Source organism: Lathamus discolor, chromosome 2, assembly GCF_037157495.1.
Source record: "Lathamus discolor isolate bLatDis1 chromosome 2, bLatDis1.hap1, whole genome shotgun sequence".
NCBI lineage: Eukaryota > Metazoa > Chordata > Aves > Psittaciformes > Psittacidae > Lathamus > Lathamus discolor.
Window position 1 is genome coordinate 153596264 of NC_088885.1, and position 20037 is coordinate 153616300.

At 38.4% G+C, this 20037-nt stretch overlaps 1 protein-coding gene across 5 annotated transcripts in view; it reads left to right on the forward strand.

Moving 5' to 3' along the window:
• The window catches only part of KHDRBS3 (KH RNA binding domain containing, signal transduction associated 3), an 88406-nt gene that overhangs the window by 39923 nt on the left and 28446 nt on the right, over positions 1-20037 (forward strand). For 3 of the 5 annotated variants that reach the window (XR_010610300.1, XM_065669010.1, XM_065669007.1), the window contains exons 4-7: positions 1859-2005; positions 7347-7486; positions 12914-13024; positions 14397-14589. Coding sequence is in view for 4 of the 5 variants with exons in the window: in XM_065669010.1 (XP_065525082.1) it covers positions 1859-2005; positions 7347-7486; positions 12914-13024; positions 14397-14589 (591 nt within the window). In the remaining variant the exon portion in view is untranslated. The remainder of the gene's footprint in view (positions 1-1858; positions 2006-7346; positions 7487-12913; positions 13025-14396; positions 14590-20037) is intronic. The other 2 variants (XM_065669008.1, XM_065669009.1) reach the window with 2 other exon arrangements.

Genomic DNA, 20037 nt, shown 5'->3' on the forward strand with positions numbered 1-20037 from the left:
GAGGATTTTGTGGGAGCTAAAATGAGTGTCAGTGAGGGAAGCTGGAGTGGGAATAAGCTGTGGCTTTTCTGTTGGTCGTTGTGGGGAATAAAAAGATCCTGAAATATGTCCAAGGCTGGGAGATGTAGGCCAGTGGGTGAGCTGATTATCCTTTGTGTGGTGATTTGCTGTGGAGAGTAGTGTGTTGCCGAGCTATGTTACAGAATTGGTAGGGGAATCAAAGTGAACTTTGCAAGTGAAGCAGGAGAAAAAAGATAGTTACTTTAAAAGCTTTCAGGGGAATGATTTTAGAACAACCTGCTCTGAAATTCTTTTTTTGTAAAAATTGCTGATTGAAATGCTTTTTCACCAAGCACTGCACATGAAATTAAGACTTTTTTGTTGCATGTTGCTATTTGCTGGCAAGCTGAGTGATAACCACAGAAAATTTCTGAATTCTCAATTCTCTGCACATCCCAACTGACAGTGATTTTTCTAAGGGTAGGGAATGGTTGATAGCATATATACTAAATCTCAAAGTGTATGGGGAACTTCACTAATGAAAGCATGTAGCTTCTGGTGCTAGATGCTAGTTCATATATCTTGAATAACTGCTTTAAGTATATATTTGAGAAACAGTTCCAATTTAAATTATTAGGATCTGTAGTAGTTATTAGTTTACTGCTGCTTCTTACTCTGTTATTTGTTGTTTTGTATTGACAAGAAAACAGTTTTGATGGCAAAGTCTAATCTTGTTGATGCTGACCTTTTCATGTTCCTGTTGTGGATGCTGTAACAGCTAACTACATTCTGTGAGGCTTAAAACATCCCCATAGTCAAACATGAAGTATGATGACATGAATGACATTTTATGAGAAGCAGAAATGGTTTGTCACTTGCACACCTTAACCCATAATTAAGGGGTGTGCATGGGAGATTTCCACTATTGTTGAACCAATAAGTTTAGAAATCTATAGAATTAAATGCTTACCAGGTGCATCCCATATGTGATAAGCCATGGGAGAGATTTCTTAGGGCTTTGTTTTTAAGACAGTGTTGTATCAGATTCTTAGTAGTTCTGTTATTTGGTAATGCAATGAAATTACTTTAAATGATGGTTTAGCTTCTTGGAAAGCACCTTTCAGATGGGGATGAGAAGCAGCCTATCTGAGAATAACATATGGCCGTTAAGTCTGTGAACTGTTCGCATGTGAATGAAAGTATTTGGGAAGTGAGCTCAGTTCCACTCCCTGGAAATAGTTTTTGTTGTATTCAAGTTGGTTGGGTGAAGCAGAATAAAAGAAATAAACTCTTCTGAAATAGCTAGTGAACTCTTTAATTTCCTGTTCCCTTCTCATAATGCTGTTAGCTTCATGTTCAAGTAGCACAGTTCTGTGAAGGATGTACTCATGGGGTAGAAATACCAGTGAGAACAGAAAATAAGAACTAGGAGTAGTGCAATAATATTATGGTTGAAATAATATCAGTAAAAGAATCTTGTGGAATATTAGATAAAACCTGTTTCTGAAGACTTGAATTTTAAGATGAGAGGCTTCAAGTTCACTTATTTCTGCGTCTCCTAGATGAAACTGGTGCATGTTCTACCTTGTGCTACAGTTTCTGTATGTCAGCAGAAGTCAATGGGTCCTATTTTGTATTGGTTATTGCTTATGCTTAATAAGCAAACTGATACTATTCTGATATTTTAGCCACAAGATTGGGTTTAAGTGTATCAGAAGTATGTGCTTTTATCCTTTTTAGTTGACATCAGAACACGAGTAAACAGTATGTGCAAATGCCTCTGATGCAACTTTAATACTTGGCCTATAATATGCTTAAAGAAGGTGGTAAAAACCCCAACATTTTTCTTATCTCCTAGGAGGAAGAATTGAGAAAAAGTGGAGAGGCAAAGTACTTCCACCTAAATGATGACCTGCATGTTTTAATCGAAGTATTTGCTCCGCCTGCAGAAGCATATGCCAGAATGGGACATGCGTTGGAAGAGATCAAGAAGTTCCTCATCCCTGTTAGTATTGTAACTTTTTAATGGAAATTCTGGTAGTCTTGAGTGAGAAACTGTCTCTAAAACTGACTTAGTGAATGATATTGGTCAGGTCATGTTATGTAATCTCCTTCACCTGTGAAAGAAGTGATGCTTACAAATACTTCTCCTTTTTGATATAGGCAGTGATTGGGTGAATGGATAAGTGTCCACATACACTTATGATAATTGTACAAATAATGAACATCTGTTAAGTATGGAAAAATAACTGCTTAACGTGGGGCTTTTCTGTGTCTTTTTGCTAAATCTGAAGCATCAGCATAGGGTTCTGTTTCACTAAGAATAAATTTGTAGTATTGCTCCTACCCATAATCCTGGTTTAGCATTCAGTGCTGAGAATCCACACCATTTTATCATGTAGCTAGTGACACATGGGTTATACTTGTTTTATGTATACTTCAACTTGCAATGTATGGATATATAAAATGAGATGTGATTTCCAGTGTAAGTTTGTACTCCAGGGTTGGGGTATGTGTAGACAATGGTGTTGCAGGGTTTCCAGTGTCTTTCTAGGGAAGATTCCCATGTAAGGATGAGACTTGATTGTTTTGTGATAGTAAACTCATGCTGGGGCATTTAAGAAGGTGTTACTGTGTGTGAAGTTCCTATCTGTATTAAGTTTTCAGTGGATATTCTCTTTTTATTGGTAATGAAATGAAAGGAAAAAGCAAAACATTCTCAAGGTACACTGACTTGTGTTTATTTTTACTGCTGAAAAGGTTATTCAAGTGCTAGTTTTGATTCATGTCAGTGGAAATGTGGGAGACCAAGCTGAGGGAGACTTTGCTAAGGTGTATGTCTGACAGTACCACGTAAATGTTTAAGAGTGTAGTCAGTGTGGCTGTATTCAGGACCAGTCAGGGATGTCTCTATGCTGCTGTAACTTGTTGTGGGTAGAGCTGCTGGCTGTACTCCAAGGTGAACCAGTTGGTACAGATGATGTGGCAGTGCTACTGTATGCATTCTGAGGATTTTAGTTTATTCTAAACCTAGTCTAGATCCATGAAATTAAGTTCCCAAGTGTCTAGAATTGATTGTGTGCTCCTTAGTGTTTATTCTGATATGTTTTTGTCTGGAAGCTATTTCATATGCTCCAACACTACCCCCTGATGTGAACCAAAGCCTGATAAGTGATGATCTCTAGGAAGCTCATTTAGGAATACATGCTGATGTGATATAACACATCTTGTGTTATAAAGCAGGCACCACATTATAACTTTGCAGGTTCCAAATGCATATGAAGAGGCAAATAAATATACTATTGCTTGCACATCCTAACTGATTAGGTTGGTGATACTTTAGAGCATATTTGTAGGAATGCTGGGATACTCCAGAGAATATTTGTAGGAATGCTGGGCTGTCATGAAGTCAAAGGTTACTGTATTTACATGACTTATAACTTGAGTGTGTGAAGAGATAAGGGAGAATTGAGTATTCCAGTGAGCAAACAGCTGCTCTCTTTTGAGATGGAAATATGCTCAATTTTGGTAAATGGTTTTTGCAAGCACTGGTGTCGAGGATAAATCTGATCCTGCTGCCCCTTCATCAGAGGTCTTATTTTTCTTCATTGAGCTTGATTCACCTAATACCGTAATAAATGAAGTATATCAAAACCTAGCCATGACTCTACTGCTAAGTCCCTAGAATTACAGATTTATAATGAGCAATGCCATTCATTGGTTGTGCACTTCTCATCTCAATTTTTGATCATTTCATTTTGTACTGAGCCGAACTGACACTACGTAATTTTTTCTGAGCTATGGGATCAAGCCAATGCTGTCTTACATTTGAGAAGCCACAGGAAAATTAACTTCGTGAGATTTGTTCTCAATGCCTTCATCTCTTCTGCCCCCACCTCCCATAGAACTACTGATAGGTTAATTTTCTATAAGGTCTATTGTGACTTTCTTAAAATTATCACTATTTTAAGAAATAAGTCCTGCTATCAGTATGCAAGATTATGGTCATAATTGGTTCTCCTTACAATGTAAGCTAACCTTGCCTTCCAACAACCTTTGATGCTTAAGCTGATTTATGAATATGGTCATGGTGCAGTTTGCAGAGCAGGCCTGAATATTGAATAGCAATTGGTCCTAGAATGTAGGGTACAAAATATTCTTGTAGTTGCTGACTATACCAAAAATGCCTTAGTCTCTCTTCTCATATCTTTATAGATCCATAATGTGTGCACCTTTTAAGTTCAGCCTCAGTCAGCTGCAGTAGTGTACTTTCCTTTAAATTATTGGTATAACTCAAACCAAGACATAGGACCTTGACTTGTGGGGTTTTGGCTGTGCTTATGTTGGCTTGACTCTCACCTGTCTTCTGCAGGTAGAATTGTGTCTTCAGAATTAAAGTGTAATTAATTTATCCTCCTCTAAATTAGCCAGTCCCTTTTGTTTGGCCAGAACTTCTGGTTAGCAATCCAATATTATGAGTATTACTTCTGGCAATTGGGATGAAAGGACCATCACCTCCCCCTGTCCTCCTGTATTAGTGCAGTTTTGGCCAATAGGACTTTATTCTGCTTAATTTTTGAGCAGTGACAATCATTCTTCTGCCAGCTGCAGCATTAATTATGCTTTGCTGTTGGGTACCGGTTACTTGTTTGCCTTTGCTTTAACGGCAGGTATAGAAATATTGAGAGAATCTGTAGCAGACAGTTTGCAGTGTGAGCAGAATTAGTTTTTCCCATAGTCTGCCTTGCCTCCTGCTTGCTCAGTTTCTAAGCTGTGGTGATGAAAGTGTTTAATGGCATTTGAAAGAGCTTAATAGGCTTTAGAAACTCATATGGTTTCCCTTAAGCAAGCTGGCAAATAATTCTAAGGGGTGGGTGTGCGTGCATAAAGGATGCTGGAAATCTGACAGCTATTGCACGCTGCCAGGATAAAGGTCTGCTTGGGGTTTTTGCAGAGCTGCATAGTGTCTTGCATGGGTCTGTCTGAACATTAACTTTTTACTAATAGTTTGATAAATCAAAATAAGGTCTTATGTGTATTGATCAGGGCAGGGTCAAAATTGCAAATAAAACTGAAACTGTGGCTTAGCTGGATCATGTAAGCAATTCTGTGTAGGGAGAAACTACCCTGAATGTATCTTGATGGTGTAGTCATTCTTAGGGTAGAAAACACCCTCTCTGCTCTGAGAAGAGTAGTCAGGATGGGCAGTACTCATAAAATGAAAGTACATCTGTTCACTTGGAATTCAGCAGCAGCATTTGACTGAAATTAGTGTCACCTCTGCTGAAACTGTACAGGGAAAAGCATAATCTAAAGGGTTTCTGTGTCCATCTTCTCTTCTAGGTGAGGAAGAGATTGTTTCCTCAATTTGATTTGAAGTGTGCTGCTTTCCAGCAGTGGGTATTCATAAATTGGCCATCTGTTAATCCATTAGACTCTGAAATGGATTCTTCAATTAACACTGCTGCTTATCGTGGCTTCCTTGTACTGCTCCTTCACTCTGTATCCTCCTGCTGCCTCTGGCGCATGTGATAAGGACCGTATTTCTGTTCTTTGCCTTTGCACAGTGGAGTCCTTGTCTGTGACCTAAGACTGCTGGTATGTCTAATAATTTGCTACCGGAAAATGAGAAGGCATCAGGGAGAAAAAAAGGATCCAACATGCACAGTAGTAACCTAAGCACATCTTTGAAGAAATTAAATTAGATGACAACAGGTATTTTTCAGAAGCCCTTTTGAGGAGAATGTCTTGTGGAGAAGTTGTAGAGGACATCTGATAAATACCATGTCAGAACTGGGACCTGTGTGTTTGTGGTACAGTTCCTTAGCATTTTGTTTAAAGACTGAAGCTTTATTTCATATATTACATAGAAATTTCCATTTGTAGCCAGTTTTGGTCTAGCAATAATTTATAAATATTAAGTATTTGTACTGTATATTATTAATGTATACTTTATATGTTGCTATACTAAATGTTGCTGTATGTATGTTGTTGGCTAGAATAGTGTTCAGTTGCCTGTTTCTATTCTTCCTAGGATGGCTCGGTTGTGTATTAGGTTTAAGCTGTTCTGTAATGTAATATCTTTCTCAAAAGCTTCAATTATGGAGTTTAAAATAGTTAATTTGGTCTTGAAGACTCTTCTTCACCTTGTTTGCTGGTTGATTTCTGCTGCTAAATAGATGATGATCTCAGATGGGCAGTTGTGAGTTAAATTTCAAAGCACAGTCAAGGTAGATAAGACAAAATGCTTGTGTAGTGACATTTCTTCCTAATAGTAGTAACTATCTTTAGTAATGTGATGTAATGGAAAAATTCCTTCCTTCTGTTCTTACAAGTCTAGTTTCAAGGATAATTGAGATCTTTGAACTCATGGAAGTGTTAATCGCCTTTCTATTCAGTTATTCAGTTGTCTGCAAGGCTACCTGATGGTCGTTTGGTCTGTCTAGTACATAAACATAACGAGCACAGGTTCCTGTGAGAGATGCAGATGTTTTATTTTGTGATTGAATTATAAAATGGGTGGTATTTTAACAAATCTTTGCTCTTTGAAATGAGGGGATTTACAGAAGATCAGAGCTGCTGTATCAGAAGTATCACTTCATTCTTATTAGAGGACCTAGTAATATTTTGATTCTCTTTGCATGTATACATGTTGCATAAAATAGTTCTTGATTCAGCTTTACAGATGCATTCTTTGGCTCACTTTAAATGTAGGAAAAAATACAGAAAAACATGTTGCTCAGGAGTTCATTGTCGTCTCTATTAATTGCTGTGATGTTCTTGTTTTGGAGGCTGGTTCAAGGTCCCTGAAAACTCTTGTGCATTTGAGAAGTATTGTATTAATTCCATGTAGATCACTTCAGCTTTCTTTTTGATAGATCTTGAGAGGGTTTGTGCAGAATAAGAAACAAGGCATGTGTCCTCAGCCTCTTTACCAGTGCATATTCTAGAACTGATTGGTTTAGCTCTTTTTATTAGATAATAGTGCATGTGCTTATTGAATGAGTTCACTTGTTTATACTTTAACTCTTGATTCTAAGTGTAGATCCTACTATCTGTTTCTTCATGAGGCACTGTTCTCACGAGCATATTTGTTCTTTACTGCTTTGCAACACCAGGCAATGGGATTTTTGCTGCTTTTAACACAGTCATTGTACAGTTGGAACTACAAACCAGATCTCTGCTTAGAATATGGGACCTTTATTCTTTGTTACCCCTATCTACAGCATTTTAACATTCACATTTTAATTGGTAAAGCTACATGGAGGTAACATGCAGTGGAAAAGAACATGCCTGATAGTTTTCATCTCTGCCCTCCCCCCCCCCCCCCCCCCCCCCCGTTTTAGGACTACAACGATGAAATCAGACAGGCACAGCTTCAGGAGTTAACATATTTAAATGGTGGCTCAGAAAATGCAGAAGTTCCAGTGGTCCGTGGAAAAGCATCACTTCGAGCAAGAGGAGTACCAGTTCCTGCTTTGTCCAGGTAAGTATCTCAGCTGTAGTGGAATTTCACTTGGAGGTACATTTTAAGCTTCTTCCTTCATCACCCCTTCCCACCTCACCCCTCAGAGTACAACAGGATCAATCTCCATTCATTGAACATAGAATAATTTAAACTGAGTTACCAATGGTACTGATTTTATTTTATAAATGAAACTTAAATGATACCTGTGTTAAGCAATGTATATCAGGCAAGGTGTTTAATCTTATTGTGAGCAACTGCTTGCCTTGAATTTTAAAGTTGCCCCTTAGGTGCATGTAGGGTCTGTGTATGGGCCCTGTGTAGCTCACAGCTTTGAAAACTGATAAATCTGTCTTGCCTTGAGTGACATAGGAATTTCAGAGCAATTTCTTAGATACACAGAATACACATTCTTTTTTTACTGTCTTAAGTTTCACAGTCATAATGAAATGTTACAGAAGTGCTTTGGAGGTAGAATATGGTTTTAGTCTCATCCGAGTGGCATTACTTCATTAAAAAGCAGCTTGTGTTTGCAGGAATAGGCAAGTCTATTGCTTTTGCTTTATTTTTCTTTGGCACAGGAGATGTTTTATTTTTACCCTAGCAGCCCCCATCTTCCTTGCAATACTGAGATGACAGCTTCAACTCCTCTGAGTCCTGAAGTGTGAAAACAAAACCTAAATAAAGAGTTTAACTGTTTCTGCTACAGTACAGAGAAATTGTGGCTGCAGCAGCCAAGTTTAACCGTTTCCTATGGTAAATAATTTTCTTTTAGTTGTGGTTATAGTTATTATTAATGCAAGCTTGAATCTTGCATCTCAGCTTTTAAAACTTCAGAATAATATTTTGAAGTGTTTTAACTCAGATGTTAGAAGAAAAAATACTGAGGAATTAATGCATTTATACACTGAACTGTATAAATGCAGCTCTCTATCCTGGTAACAGTAGCAAATGAAATGCAGAATGAATCTTAAGAGTATTTACACTTCCAGTTGTGTCCTGTAACAATATAATTTTATCTAAATCAGCAGATTTTTATTCTTACATTGTATAATATCTGTTTTGTGATTTTAATATTGTTCAGAGTAGTGCTAAATATATACCGAGGGTCACTTCTTTAGCACTGAAATCAGCCATACAGAAGTGCTTACAAATTAGAGATCTCCATTTTGGGGATTTTATTTGCTAATTTTACTTCAGTCCTTAAATTTGTTTTAACTTCACCATAGATACCTGTAACAGCTCTGCTACAGAGGTTCAGTACACAGAGACACTTGCAGTTGTGTATTTTCTTCATTTTTCATGTCAAGTTAGTGCTTCTGCAATACACAAGTCATTGTTCTGATCTTGCTGCCAGAACTTGATACCTACTATGAGCGTGCATGCATAATCCATTTTTAGTACTGAATTTTTAACATCACTAGTTCAATCCTCTGTATTTTGGTATTTCATTTAATTTTATGCAAGGCATACACTGTTATAGCTCAGAATCCTTTGTAGTTGGCCTACAGCTATTGAAGTGTCTTTAGGTTAAACTTAAATGTTAGTATTTGATTTGGAGATGACAGCTAAAAGTTTTGTCATCTCCATTTCTCATATATTCTAAAGAAAGCTGAGAAGTTCTTGGTTTGACTTGTCTTGAACCCCAAGACAACTTCCCCTCAGACTGAATTTCCCCTCTTAGCATATTCTGTAAGTGAAATTCAGTGCTATTACTGCTGAGATACCACAGCCATTGAGTTAAATATCTCAGTTGTAATGCTCTGACTCTTTTTCAGCAGAAATTGATTTCAGTGGTACTTGCATTGAAGGAGAGCTTTGTTAAAGGATTTGTTTTAGTGTTAAATAAAACAGTTTTTATACCAAGCATCCCTGAGAGATCCAGTAGAGGTTGAAGCAAAGCCTGAGAACTTGTAAAATGAAGTTGAACCTCAATCCTAACCTCCCTTTATAATCTATAGAGTATTTTCAAGGTATCAGTCTTGGTAAATGAAACAACTAGTTGAGGATGCAATCCTGTTGAGGATGCAATATCTGAGTGTTTAAATTCCCAGTTTTTAAGCCTTTATTCCTAAATAGCTACACTTAAAAGTACTAATTTATACCTTTGTTTACTCCTTATTAGACATGTTGACACTGGAGATAATGCATCTTTTCAAGTCCTTTCTTTTAAGACTTGTTACATATGTTTAGCTCTGTACTAAAATCTTACTTTGTAGAAAACATTTGTGCTTGCAGACACAATTTTAGCTTGTGCACAGCTATTTCTATACATGGTAAGTAATTTCCTAGTGATTGTGGCTTGGTAATTTCCTATTCTCATGTTTCTGGCTTGTTCCAGACTTCACTAAATTTTTGAGTCTAGAGCCAAGTAAGGTTTTGGGGGATAAGCAGACTGAATTTGCAGTTTTTCAGCTTTACCTTTAGGACTCTTTTCTCATCACCTGTTAAATGTTTATTTGGGAGGTGACTATATAAAATGAAGGATCATACCAGTTACTGATTAAAGTGTGCAAATAAACATATGTTAACATACATGCTAATATATACCTGAGTAGTTTCTTCTCTAAAATGTCACATTCCTATTTTAGGAATAAGTAAAAACAAGATTTAAGGATGACTGAATTCTGGCTCAAACTAAGATGTATTGGAAAAGTGAAATTTTAGAGCATAAAGCGTGGAGTAGGGGAAACCAATTTGTGTCATGATTAGACAGTTAATCATAGAATGGTTTGTGCTGGAAAGGACCTTAAAGCTCATCCAGTTCTAACCCCATGCGACGGGTAGGGCCACCTTCCACTAGACCAGGTTGCTCCAAGCTCCATCCAACCTGGCCTTTGATCACTGCCAGGGATGGGGCAGCCACAGCTTCTCTGGGCACCCTGTGCCAGTGCCTAGGCACCATCTCATTGAAGAGTTTCTTGTATCAAGCCCAAATCTACCCTCTTACAGTTTAAAACTGTTGCCCTTTGTTCTTTGACTAGAAGATACAGTTTAAAATCATCTGTCTTATAAGCACACACACCTCACCCCCCTTTAAGTATTGAAAGGCTGCAATAAGGGAGAGCTGGCTGGGTTGACTCCCCAAATTATGAGGAATTGTTTGAAAGCAGGTATTTTGATTTCACTAAGATGAGGGGAGGAAAAAGTAATTTCTCAAAGCCAACATGCAGGAGTAGTCTAATTGAAAAAACATCAGAATTCCGGTTTATGCTTGTAGGAGCATAGTTTTTTTTTTTCATTTATTTCTTATTAATATTTCAGTGTATGTGTGGATGGGATCATAATGGTTGAATGACTGTCAGGCCAGCTCTGGAAAAATTAAACTTACAGAAGTTTTAGGTTAGAATTTGCTGTCTGGTATGTCAGAAGTAACACAAGGCTATGTAGGTCAGTGCTGTAGTGTGTTCCCAACTTCCAGATATTCTTCTGCCATATGTATGGAATCAGCTGGTTTCTTTTTGAATAACTTACTGTTGAGAACATGTGGATAGTGGACTGCAAAAGATCGTGTAGCATGAAAAGCTTGGCAAAGCCTGGTCAGGACCCAGGGAAAAGTAAATGTCCCACCTACCTTCAGAAATGGCAAGGAGGACCTGTTGAGTATGGGCTGCTCAGCCTCACCTTGATTTTTACCAAGGAAGGTTGGGCCAGATGATCCTTGAGGTTCCTTCCAACCTGGTATTGTATGATCTTTGGGAAGGTGACGGAGCGACTAATCCTAGACACCATTTCCAGGTACGTAAAGGTCATCAGGAGGAATAACTATGGATTCACAAAGATGTAGTCATACTTGGTCAACATGACAGCATTCTGTAATGAAGTGACTGGTGTGGTAGGTAGGGGAGAGTAGTGAGTACTGTCTGCTGTGCCTTCAAGGGAGGCTGTCTCCATAAGATCCTCATAGAGAAGCTTTTGATGTGTGGGCTGGATGAGGAGATAAGTGCACTGAAATTGGGCCAAATGTCTAGGCCCAGAGAGTGCTGCCGAGTGGTACAAAGTCAGCTGCAGGTCACTGACAAGCAGTGTAACCCAGGGGTCAGTACTGGTCCAGTCCTGTTTAACTTCATTAGTAATCTGGAAGGTGCAGCTGAGTGTTCCCTTGGCAAGTTTTCAGGGGACAGTGAACTGGAAGATCCTTTTATTCTATCATTTTAGTCAAAAGACAGTTGATAGCACTATCCAATGCATTCCCCATCAGGAAAGGTTCTACCATGAGAACCTTAGCCAGTGTGTCTTGATTGCGTAGCAAAAATTGTAATGTATGCATACAAATATGCATATCTTGCTGTTCTTTCACTGGTGATTTGGCCTCACTCTGGCAGGTTTCCTGATTCCAGAATGTTTGAAGTATTTATATTTTTTGGTTTAGGCTTTTAACAAATTCTTTACATTACTCCTGACCTGCTTTTCTGAGTATTTTACACTGTTTTATTAGCATTTGTCCTTTGAGGTTAGAGATGGGTTCAGCTTTTCAAGTGGTATCTCCTTTAATACTTTTTGTTACCCTGCTGTTCCAACCTTACTCTGAGCTCCTTTTGCCCTTTCTCAAGCTTTTTGTTTTCTTGGTATTGCTCTTTATTTGCTCTGATTTCCCATAATATTTCTCTAAATGGCTTTCCATATTGTGTATATCCATTTTACTTTTAAATCTTTTCAAACTTAATTTATATAACTGCCCTGTTCCAAATTAAGCAATACCAGAACTGGTCTGTTTCTGTGAAGGTATGTAAAGGTGCCTCTTCAAGTGGTTCCTTGATACAGAGTCAGTTTCTGTTCATTGTTCATGTCAGTTGAGCATCTTTAGCTCCCTGGTAACTTAATGAAATAATAATTTACAGTTTCTAAAACTTTGCCCTTAGCATCATACCCTGCTATGACTCAAATCTGCATGGTGGTACTTGAACTGTCTTGTTACTGGGATTCCTATATCTGGACCTTCCTAGTCTCCTCCAGCCTGGTGCAGTAACTATGAATAGTTAATAATGGTTAATAATTAACCATAATGGCTAATACAGAGCAATATATCTCAGATTTACTCTTCTTAAAGTAACTCTTTAAATGGTCTCCTAATATGGGAGACATTACTTTCCACCCATCACCACTTCAGCCCTGTTAACTGGTTTTGAAGTGCAGAAAAAACCTTATGTGGATCTGGTGCTCTGATTACTCTTCAAGAATAAATCTGTGCTGGCTCTAAAAACTGTACTATTTCCCTCCTTCCCCCCATATGTTTTTCCATGGTTTTCAGCATGTCCCATTTCCTGCTGCTTTCTCTTGCACCCTGTCTGAAGGATGCCATGAAGATTATAGCTAGTGATTCTTGAATCTTTTCACTATTTTTTTTTAAACTTGGTATTGACCATTGTCTATGCCAATAGGTTCATTTCCCTTTCTTTGGCTTCACTTGGAAAGTGTCACATTTGCTATTTCTTTATATTACTTCAGCAGGCTGTGTCTGGGAACTTCACTGCTCACCCCTGCCCCCACTGCAATGAAGTCAAATAAGCAGCTGGTACCCTGTCCTGAGGAGGCATTCTACAGATTAGCCAAAACCAAGTAATAAACACAGTTTTAAATCACTTACTCTCTAGGCTTGTGTAAAATACTTTGTGACTGTGTTTTATCAGTAATTAGAATTAATAAAATCTATCTTGATTGTATCAAGTGTTTACATCTTCGCATTCATCATGTAGTGATGCAGTCTTTCAAATACTAATTGTGATTAAATGATTATATTTTTTCTAAGTTTACCAATGAGATTATAGGATTTATTTGAAAAGGGGTAGGAAGTCTTAAGGCCAAATCTGGATCTTACTTTATAATAAATTGGATATTTCTACTGAAATCAGTGTATTTCTACTCAGTTAGTACTCTTCAGATTAATTAGATGGCTTGATAGGTAGAAAGGTGCTGTAGAGCTTGTGCTTGCTTTCTTCTCTGTATCTGTTACAATATTCAGTAAGGGTGTGATTGCCTTGGAACATGTCTATATGCCTACAGAGCAGTCATTTAAACTCAGTTATAGTTCATGGGGTGAAATGATCTCCTTTAAAAAGGAGGTGCCTATTAGCAATGCTTTAAACATTCAGTGTAAGAGACAATAAATGATGCAAATTTCTCCCAGGTTGTACCTGTAAGTCTCTCCCTTTACTATAGGGAGGAGGGGGTAAATGCCACCTCTAAATCATAGAACGGTTTGGGTTAGAAGAGACCTTAAAGATCAAAAGTGTTTTGGTTTAGGCCTCAGGTTTTTCATACGTTAAGTGTCCAAAGCAGTGGAATGCAATTTAATGCTTATTCTGTCAAGAGTTTTAAGACCAAAAATACTGTTATTTCTTGTTCTTAAATACATCTAAAGCATCAGGTTATATTGTATAATCACGCTGCACACTTGTTACGTGTTTGAATGCTTCCTGCAACAGCTGGAAGTCTGCGCTTTAGAACCAGAAGAAAATCTAATGTTTTCTGACCCAGTCACTTGCATGCAGCGTGATCTTTGGATTGCATTTAGAAGCTTACACAGGATGATCAGAATGCAGTTGTAGCCGATTCCTCTGTGCAGGGTTTGAGTATGATGTAGCCTGACAGCTTCAAATTAACCTGTTACTCTGACTGTGATTTCACATACTAAAAGTCAAATTCTAGGGAAGTTGACTGCTCCAGTGAATTGGTTTGGGTATCTCTGTGTATGCCAGAATGGCTCAAGCTAGTGAGAGGTTCATCACTGAATCATGTCTAGTTTGTGTCTCTTAACATTTTTTGCATAATGTGTGTAATTTGGTTAAAGCATACAGAAAAAAATGACACACTGTAAATCTTTTAAACATTTTCTGGCTGTAGCAAAGCAGAATTATTGTGAAGCAGGGGAGGGATCTGTTGAAGGTCCAAGGGTGAAGTAGTTAATGGTGAGTGGTCCATGTATTCACAGGGGCCGTGGAGGAGTGCCTCCACCACCAGCAGGAGTACCGAGAGGGGCACCAGCACCCAGAGGAGTGCCTCCCAGTAGAGGACCAGTCAGTCGGAGCCGTGGGCTTCTAGCACCCAGAGCAAGAGGAGTACCTCCACCTACAGGCTACCGGCCCCTTCCACCGCCTCCAGCACAGGAGACCTATGGTGAATATGTAAGTTGAGATGCTGCTGTGCATAAAGTGTGTAACTTTGCTGGGATGATACAAACTGTCACTTTACAACTACTAGAATCTCTTTAATTAGCACCTAATAAATCTATGGCACATGTGGTCATCTCTCATTGCCCTTTCAGACTTAATCTGCTTTATATTAATGCAACTTCAGGTGATACGTACTATCATAAAGGCATTTACAGTGCATTTGGTAAAGTATTTATGTACCTCTTAAACATATGTTAGTTTCTGCTTTACAGAAATCTGAAAAATCACATGTCAATGGATTTCTTAATTCTCAGAATAATATCCTACTCTTCGTCCCAACCTATCTTTGTGGTCATGAAACTGTTCAATGGAGAGACAATTAAACTGTTTTTATGAAAGGTTCAGAACTGGTCCTGAAGTTTTAAGTGTAGAGTGTATCTCAATAAGCCATACATGTTTATCTTAATTTTATTGTAGTAAAAATTAAAACCATATAAAAGTATTTTGTTGTACATGACTGAAAATTATAGACAGTTATGAATTGTTAGGGTAAACTTAATTTAAATTGAACTTGCAGAGCAGTGAGATAAAGGGAAAAGCTCGTTAAATCAAAACCAGCATCATAAAAATGGATTTACTCGTACAGAAAAATAACACTTTCAAGGACAATGCTTTTAATGTTTTATGTATCTTAAAGGTTTTAGTGTGCCCTCTTTACAGCCAGGTCTGTCTGGACTTTGTCTCTGTTGTTCAGACTAGTGAAAAAGGAGTTCCTGAGTTCCAGAAAATGGTTTTGCTATTTAGATATTCTACTTTCAACTTTCTACTTACTGTTTTCCCCTCCTCTTTCACTGTTCCACCACCAGAAAAAGCCCATCCTCTGAATCAAATCTCAACCTTTGTCCTTTTGATCAGAAACCTAATTTTCTACATAACACTTAAGCTTTATGCAGAAAGAAGTGTAATGTTTGTACAAATGTTTATACACATACTTGAACAGTTCAGAAGAAACTAATATTTGAGAACTAGTACTTGACCAACATATGTGAATGTCCCCTGGATATGCCTGACTTGGCTGGTTAAGGTGGGCATTGCAAGAAAGTGATTTTTTTTTTTTTCACAAGGCTTTCAAAGGAATTAGTCTTCCTTAAAGAGTCTGTTTCTAGGGCATACACTGAAGAACACATGGTGATGCAGTAGGAAAAAACATTTGAGTAACTTCATATTTATAGATATATCTGCTGTTTATAGCATGTGTATGTCAAAGTGGTGTGAAGATGACAGCTGTTGGATCAGTATCCTGATGCAGACTTTACTTCTGAGAGAGAGTAATTAGGAAATAGCTCTGTAAAGAAACAGTGCTGTGCTAAGTAACTTCTAAAAATGTTCTGTAGGACTGGATCACTTACCTTCAAAACAAGATATCCTAACAGAGATAAACATACTTAGAGGTGAAATTGATAAAGCTGGTCTGTTTTAAAATTACCATAATGGAGATTCACTGGAATAAAGTTTTGGTAGGACGAGAACCATTAGTAACAGTTGGATTTGATGATCTTAAAGGTCTTTTCCAATCTAGTTGATTGTGATTTGATGTTAAGGGCTTAATTTAATGCACTGTATTTTAACTGCCTGCTTGTAGTACATTACTGAAGTGACTTAACTGTATCTATTATGGGTTAAGGTAATATGGTAGGAGTCAGTACTGTTTCTGTCCTGTCCTTACTAATTGCTGCTTAGCCATATCTGGTGTAAAGTGCTGGTTTGCCAACATGAATATCTGAGCAGTCTGTTCCTGATGGGTGCACCCCAGGGAAGGAACCCATGCTGGAGCAGTTCATGAAGAACTGCAGCCATGGGAAGCTGAGGACAATAGTGACAGAGTAGCTTTGGTGGGCACCTGTGCATGGCCAGGGTCAAACTTTTCATGCCCTTGGACTTACAAGCCTCTGCTCTGCTTTGTTCTTGTTGAAATAATGTGAAACCATGCAAGTTGAGAAAGAAGCAAAAATATATTCTGGATGGAAGTCTTCAGCCGTTTGCTTCTGTAATACTTTAAAATCTCAAAGATGATGCAGGGCTTTCAATACATAAACTTCCTGCCCATTTCCTCTGTAGTGTACTGTATACTTGGTGACAGCAGATGACTCACAAACATTGACTCACAAACAGCCTCCTTTTTCCTTCACTCCCTTTGCTAACTTTTTTCTATAGTCTTTGGGACCAATAAGTCTTTAACATCTATGAGGAACTTGATTCTGTCTCATGCTGATCATAATCTTTCTCCTTCCTCCTCTGGATTAAGCTGTTTTCTAAAATAAAATATCAGTATGGAAAGGGGATTACTTCTTTCATTCTGAAAATTTGGAAGGGTTAATTCTGTAGGTAGTATCTCACATAGGGAAAATCATGTCGCAGGCTATAAATCTTTAATTTCAATTTAAGATGGGCTTTTGATCAACAGAACTAGGTGACCATTGCTGTCCTGTGCTTGAATCCCATAGGAAGCTGTCAGGAACTTACCCGTTGCAGAAAGCTGTACACAGAGGTACATCTTTCTGGGATACTTGTGGTGCTGACTTTGAATGCTTGATTTGGCCTTCACTTCAGAAGTGAAGATTTTCCTGCCACTCTGATATGTTATGACTCTTTTTCCAGTTCAATATAACTAGTTTTCCCACTCCACTGTTGCTGGTCTCACTTCTGTGTATCTCAGCCCTAAGACCCATTCCTCCTGGGACCTCACCATATTCTTAGTACCACGATGAAGTTTTTAAACCCAGGAAATGACAGCCCCTTATTTTCCCTGAACATTGTCCCTTTAATAGCTGTAGCATCAGTTTAGATGGTAGGGAAACTTCAGGTCTCTACAACTAGCTAGCTTTATAATCACAGTTCTAACCTCACTGCTGTTTGGTGTGATAAACTTTGTCTGAAGGTTAACACACCTCCTGTTTTTATCTCCTCAACCACTCAGGTCAGGAGGCAGCCTAGTGTGACATGTGAAGCATGGCCAGGATTATTTTTACAATGCTTGGATAAGGGAGATCATACTAGGTCTTGCTAGATTTATGGAAGCACTTCCAGATAGTTTCAGGGACATCATTCTCTTAATGGAGAGTTTTTCTCTACTTACTGTTCTAAGTAGAGAACTTGGAGGTTGACAGTTTAGTCCATTAAGATAAGAAATAGGAATTGTGTTAAGCTGCTAGCTGGAAAGTTTAAGCTTTCACATATTTTCCTGCTTATTGAAAATTAACAGTATGGTAGCAATTCAGTACTCTTCAATAGCATCAATTACTTAAGTAATGCTCAGTCAAATAGGTTAGAACACAACTGTTCAGTCTCACTGTCTAGTTTGCTGTTCTGTGCCTCTTCCTGTTGTCCTTCTCTTACTGGCTTCAGACACTTGTAGGTTTTTCCAAATCAGTAACCCAGCAATGGGACTGAAGCTTTTTTAGGTTAGATTTTTATTTGCTGCTATTTTCCTTTTAGAAAGGAAAACATTTTGTAAATATTCTGTATTTTCTATGAATATACTTGTGATGATGCCATGTCAAGTCTTGTTTTGGCTGCTTAGATGTGTTAAATGTGAAGTGAGCTCATAATCAGATATTTAGGTATTAAGAATTTGACATGAAACATGGGTTTGTACCCATTGCTGTGGCAGTGTGGAATGTCTGCACTGAAAAGCAAAGCTTGTCAATCTAGTTAAGTTATGGCCAAGACTTCCTTCAACACTGCTTTGGAGAAAGCATTGTGATCTAAATGTTCCTCCATGCGGGGGGGTTTGGGGGGAGGAAGTTGTGGCAGAGCTTTAGTTCTCTTTCTGGTGTTTTTATTGATATTTTCTTGTATTTGAACAAGGGGTTATCTCAGTGGTAGATTTTTCTAAAGCAGTGACTGCCTGTATAATTTCTAGCAATTAATGCTTCAGTGAGATTCTTTTGTGTAATAAGAAATTGAATTGAGATAGAATGTCTACCAGGGAGCCTTTCTAATGTTAAGTAGATTGTAACTTGAGTAAGAACATTATGAACCATTTAGAATGATATGCCAGGAATGTGTTAACTTAAAGATACAGATCCAGGCTACTTAGAATCATAGAATCATAGAATAGTTAGGGTTGGAAAGGACCTCAAGATCATCTAGTTCCAGCACCCCTGCCATGGGCAGGGACACCTCACACTAAACCATCCCACACAAGGCCTCATCCAACCTGGCCTTGAACACAGACAGGGATGGAGCACTCACAACCTCCCTGGGCAACCCATTCCAGTGCCTCACCACCCTCACAGGAAAGAATTTCCTCCTTATATCCAATCTAAACTTCCCCTGTTTCAGTTTTAACCCGTTACCCCTTGTCCTGTCACTACAGTCCCTGATGAAGAGTCCCTCCCCAGCATCCCTATAGGCCCCCTTCAGGTACTGGAAGGCTGCTATGAGGTCCCCATGCAACTTCTCTTCTCCAGGCTGAACAGCCCCAACTTCCTCAGCCTGTCTTCATACGGGAGGTGCTCCAGTCCCCTGATCATCCTCGTGGCCTCCTCTGGACTTGTTCCAGCAGTTCCATGTCCTTTTTATGCTGAGGACACCAGAACTGCACACAATACTCCAGGTGAGGTCTCACAAGAGCAGAGTAGAGGGGCAGGATCACCTCCTTCGACCTGCTGGTCACGCTCCTTTGGATGCAGCCCAGGATACGGTTGGCTTTCTGGGCTGCAAGCGCACACTGAAACCGGCTCATCTTCATTTTCTCATCGACTATAGAAGACATACAGAACACTGGGATGCAAAAAATACACTGAGCTTCAAAATCTACTCTTTAATATCCAGCTTTAATTATTGCCTGATTCTGGAAGATCCTAAAGCTTAAGGATTTCTAACTTAAGATTCATTCGTACATGGTGCAGGGATTACAAAAGATGCATGTATGTATCCATTAGTGAAAGGAATGAATGCAGAGTCTAATTTAGAGGTGAGAGCCCATTCAGCTGAATAACTTACAGCCTATTACTTAGTGTACCTTCTTAGAAAGCTAGTGCTAACTCTTGATTTGATTGACAGCACTGAGTTTGGATTTCCTGTTACCTTGTTGAAATCATATTTAGTTTAGATTTTGAAAAACTGAAAATTATGATTATGTGAAAGCAATTGCTGGCATGATGAACTGGTTTTAAAGTTGACATTTTTCTCAGTGCTCGTTTGCTTGCTTGCTGTTCATGTTGAAGGAATGATCTTTTGGGGGAAAAGATCAAAAATCCTTGTATACCATATAAAATATGCCCACACTTCTTAATAGAAAACTCCTAATGCTTCTTGAAGCAGCAGAATATTAGGCAATGCCAGTCCAGATGACATAAGACTTGAAAATAACCTAAGTTCTCCCTGCATAAAGCTCAAGTGTAATTGTATAATTGTAATTCACTGTGCATGAGTCACACCATGTTTTAATTTGTC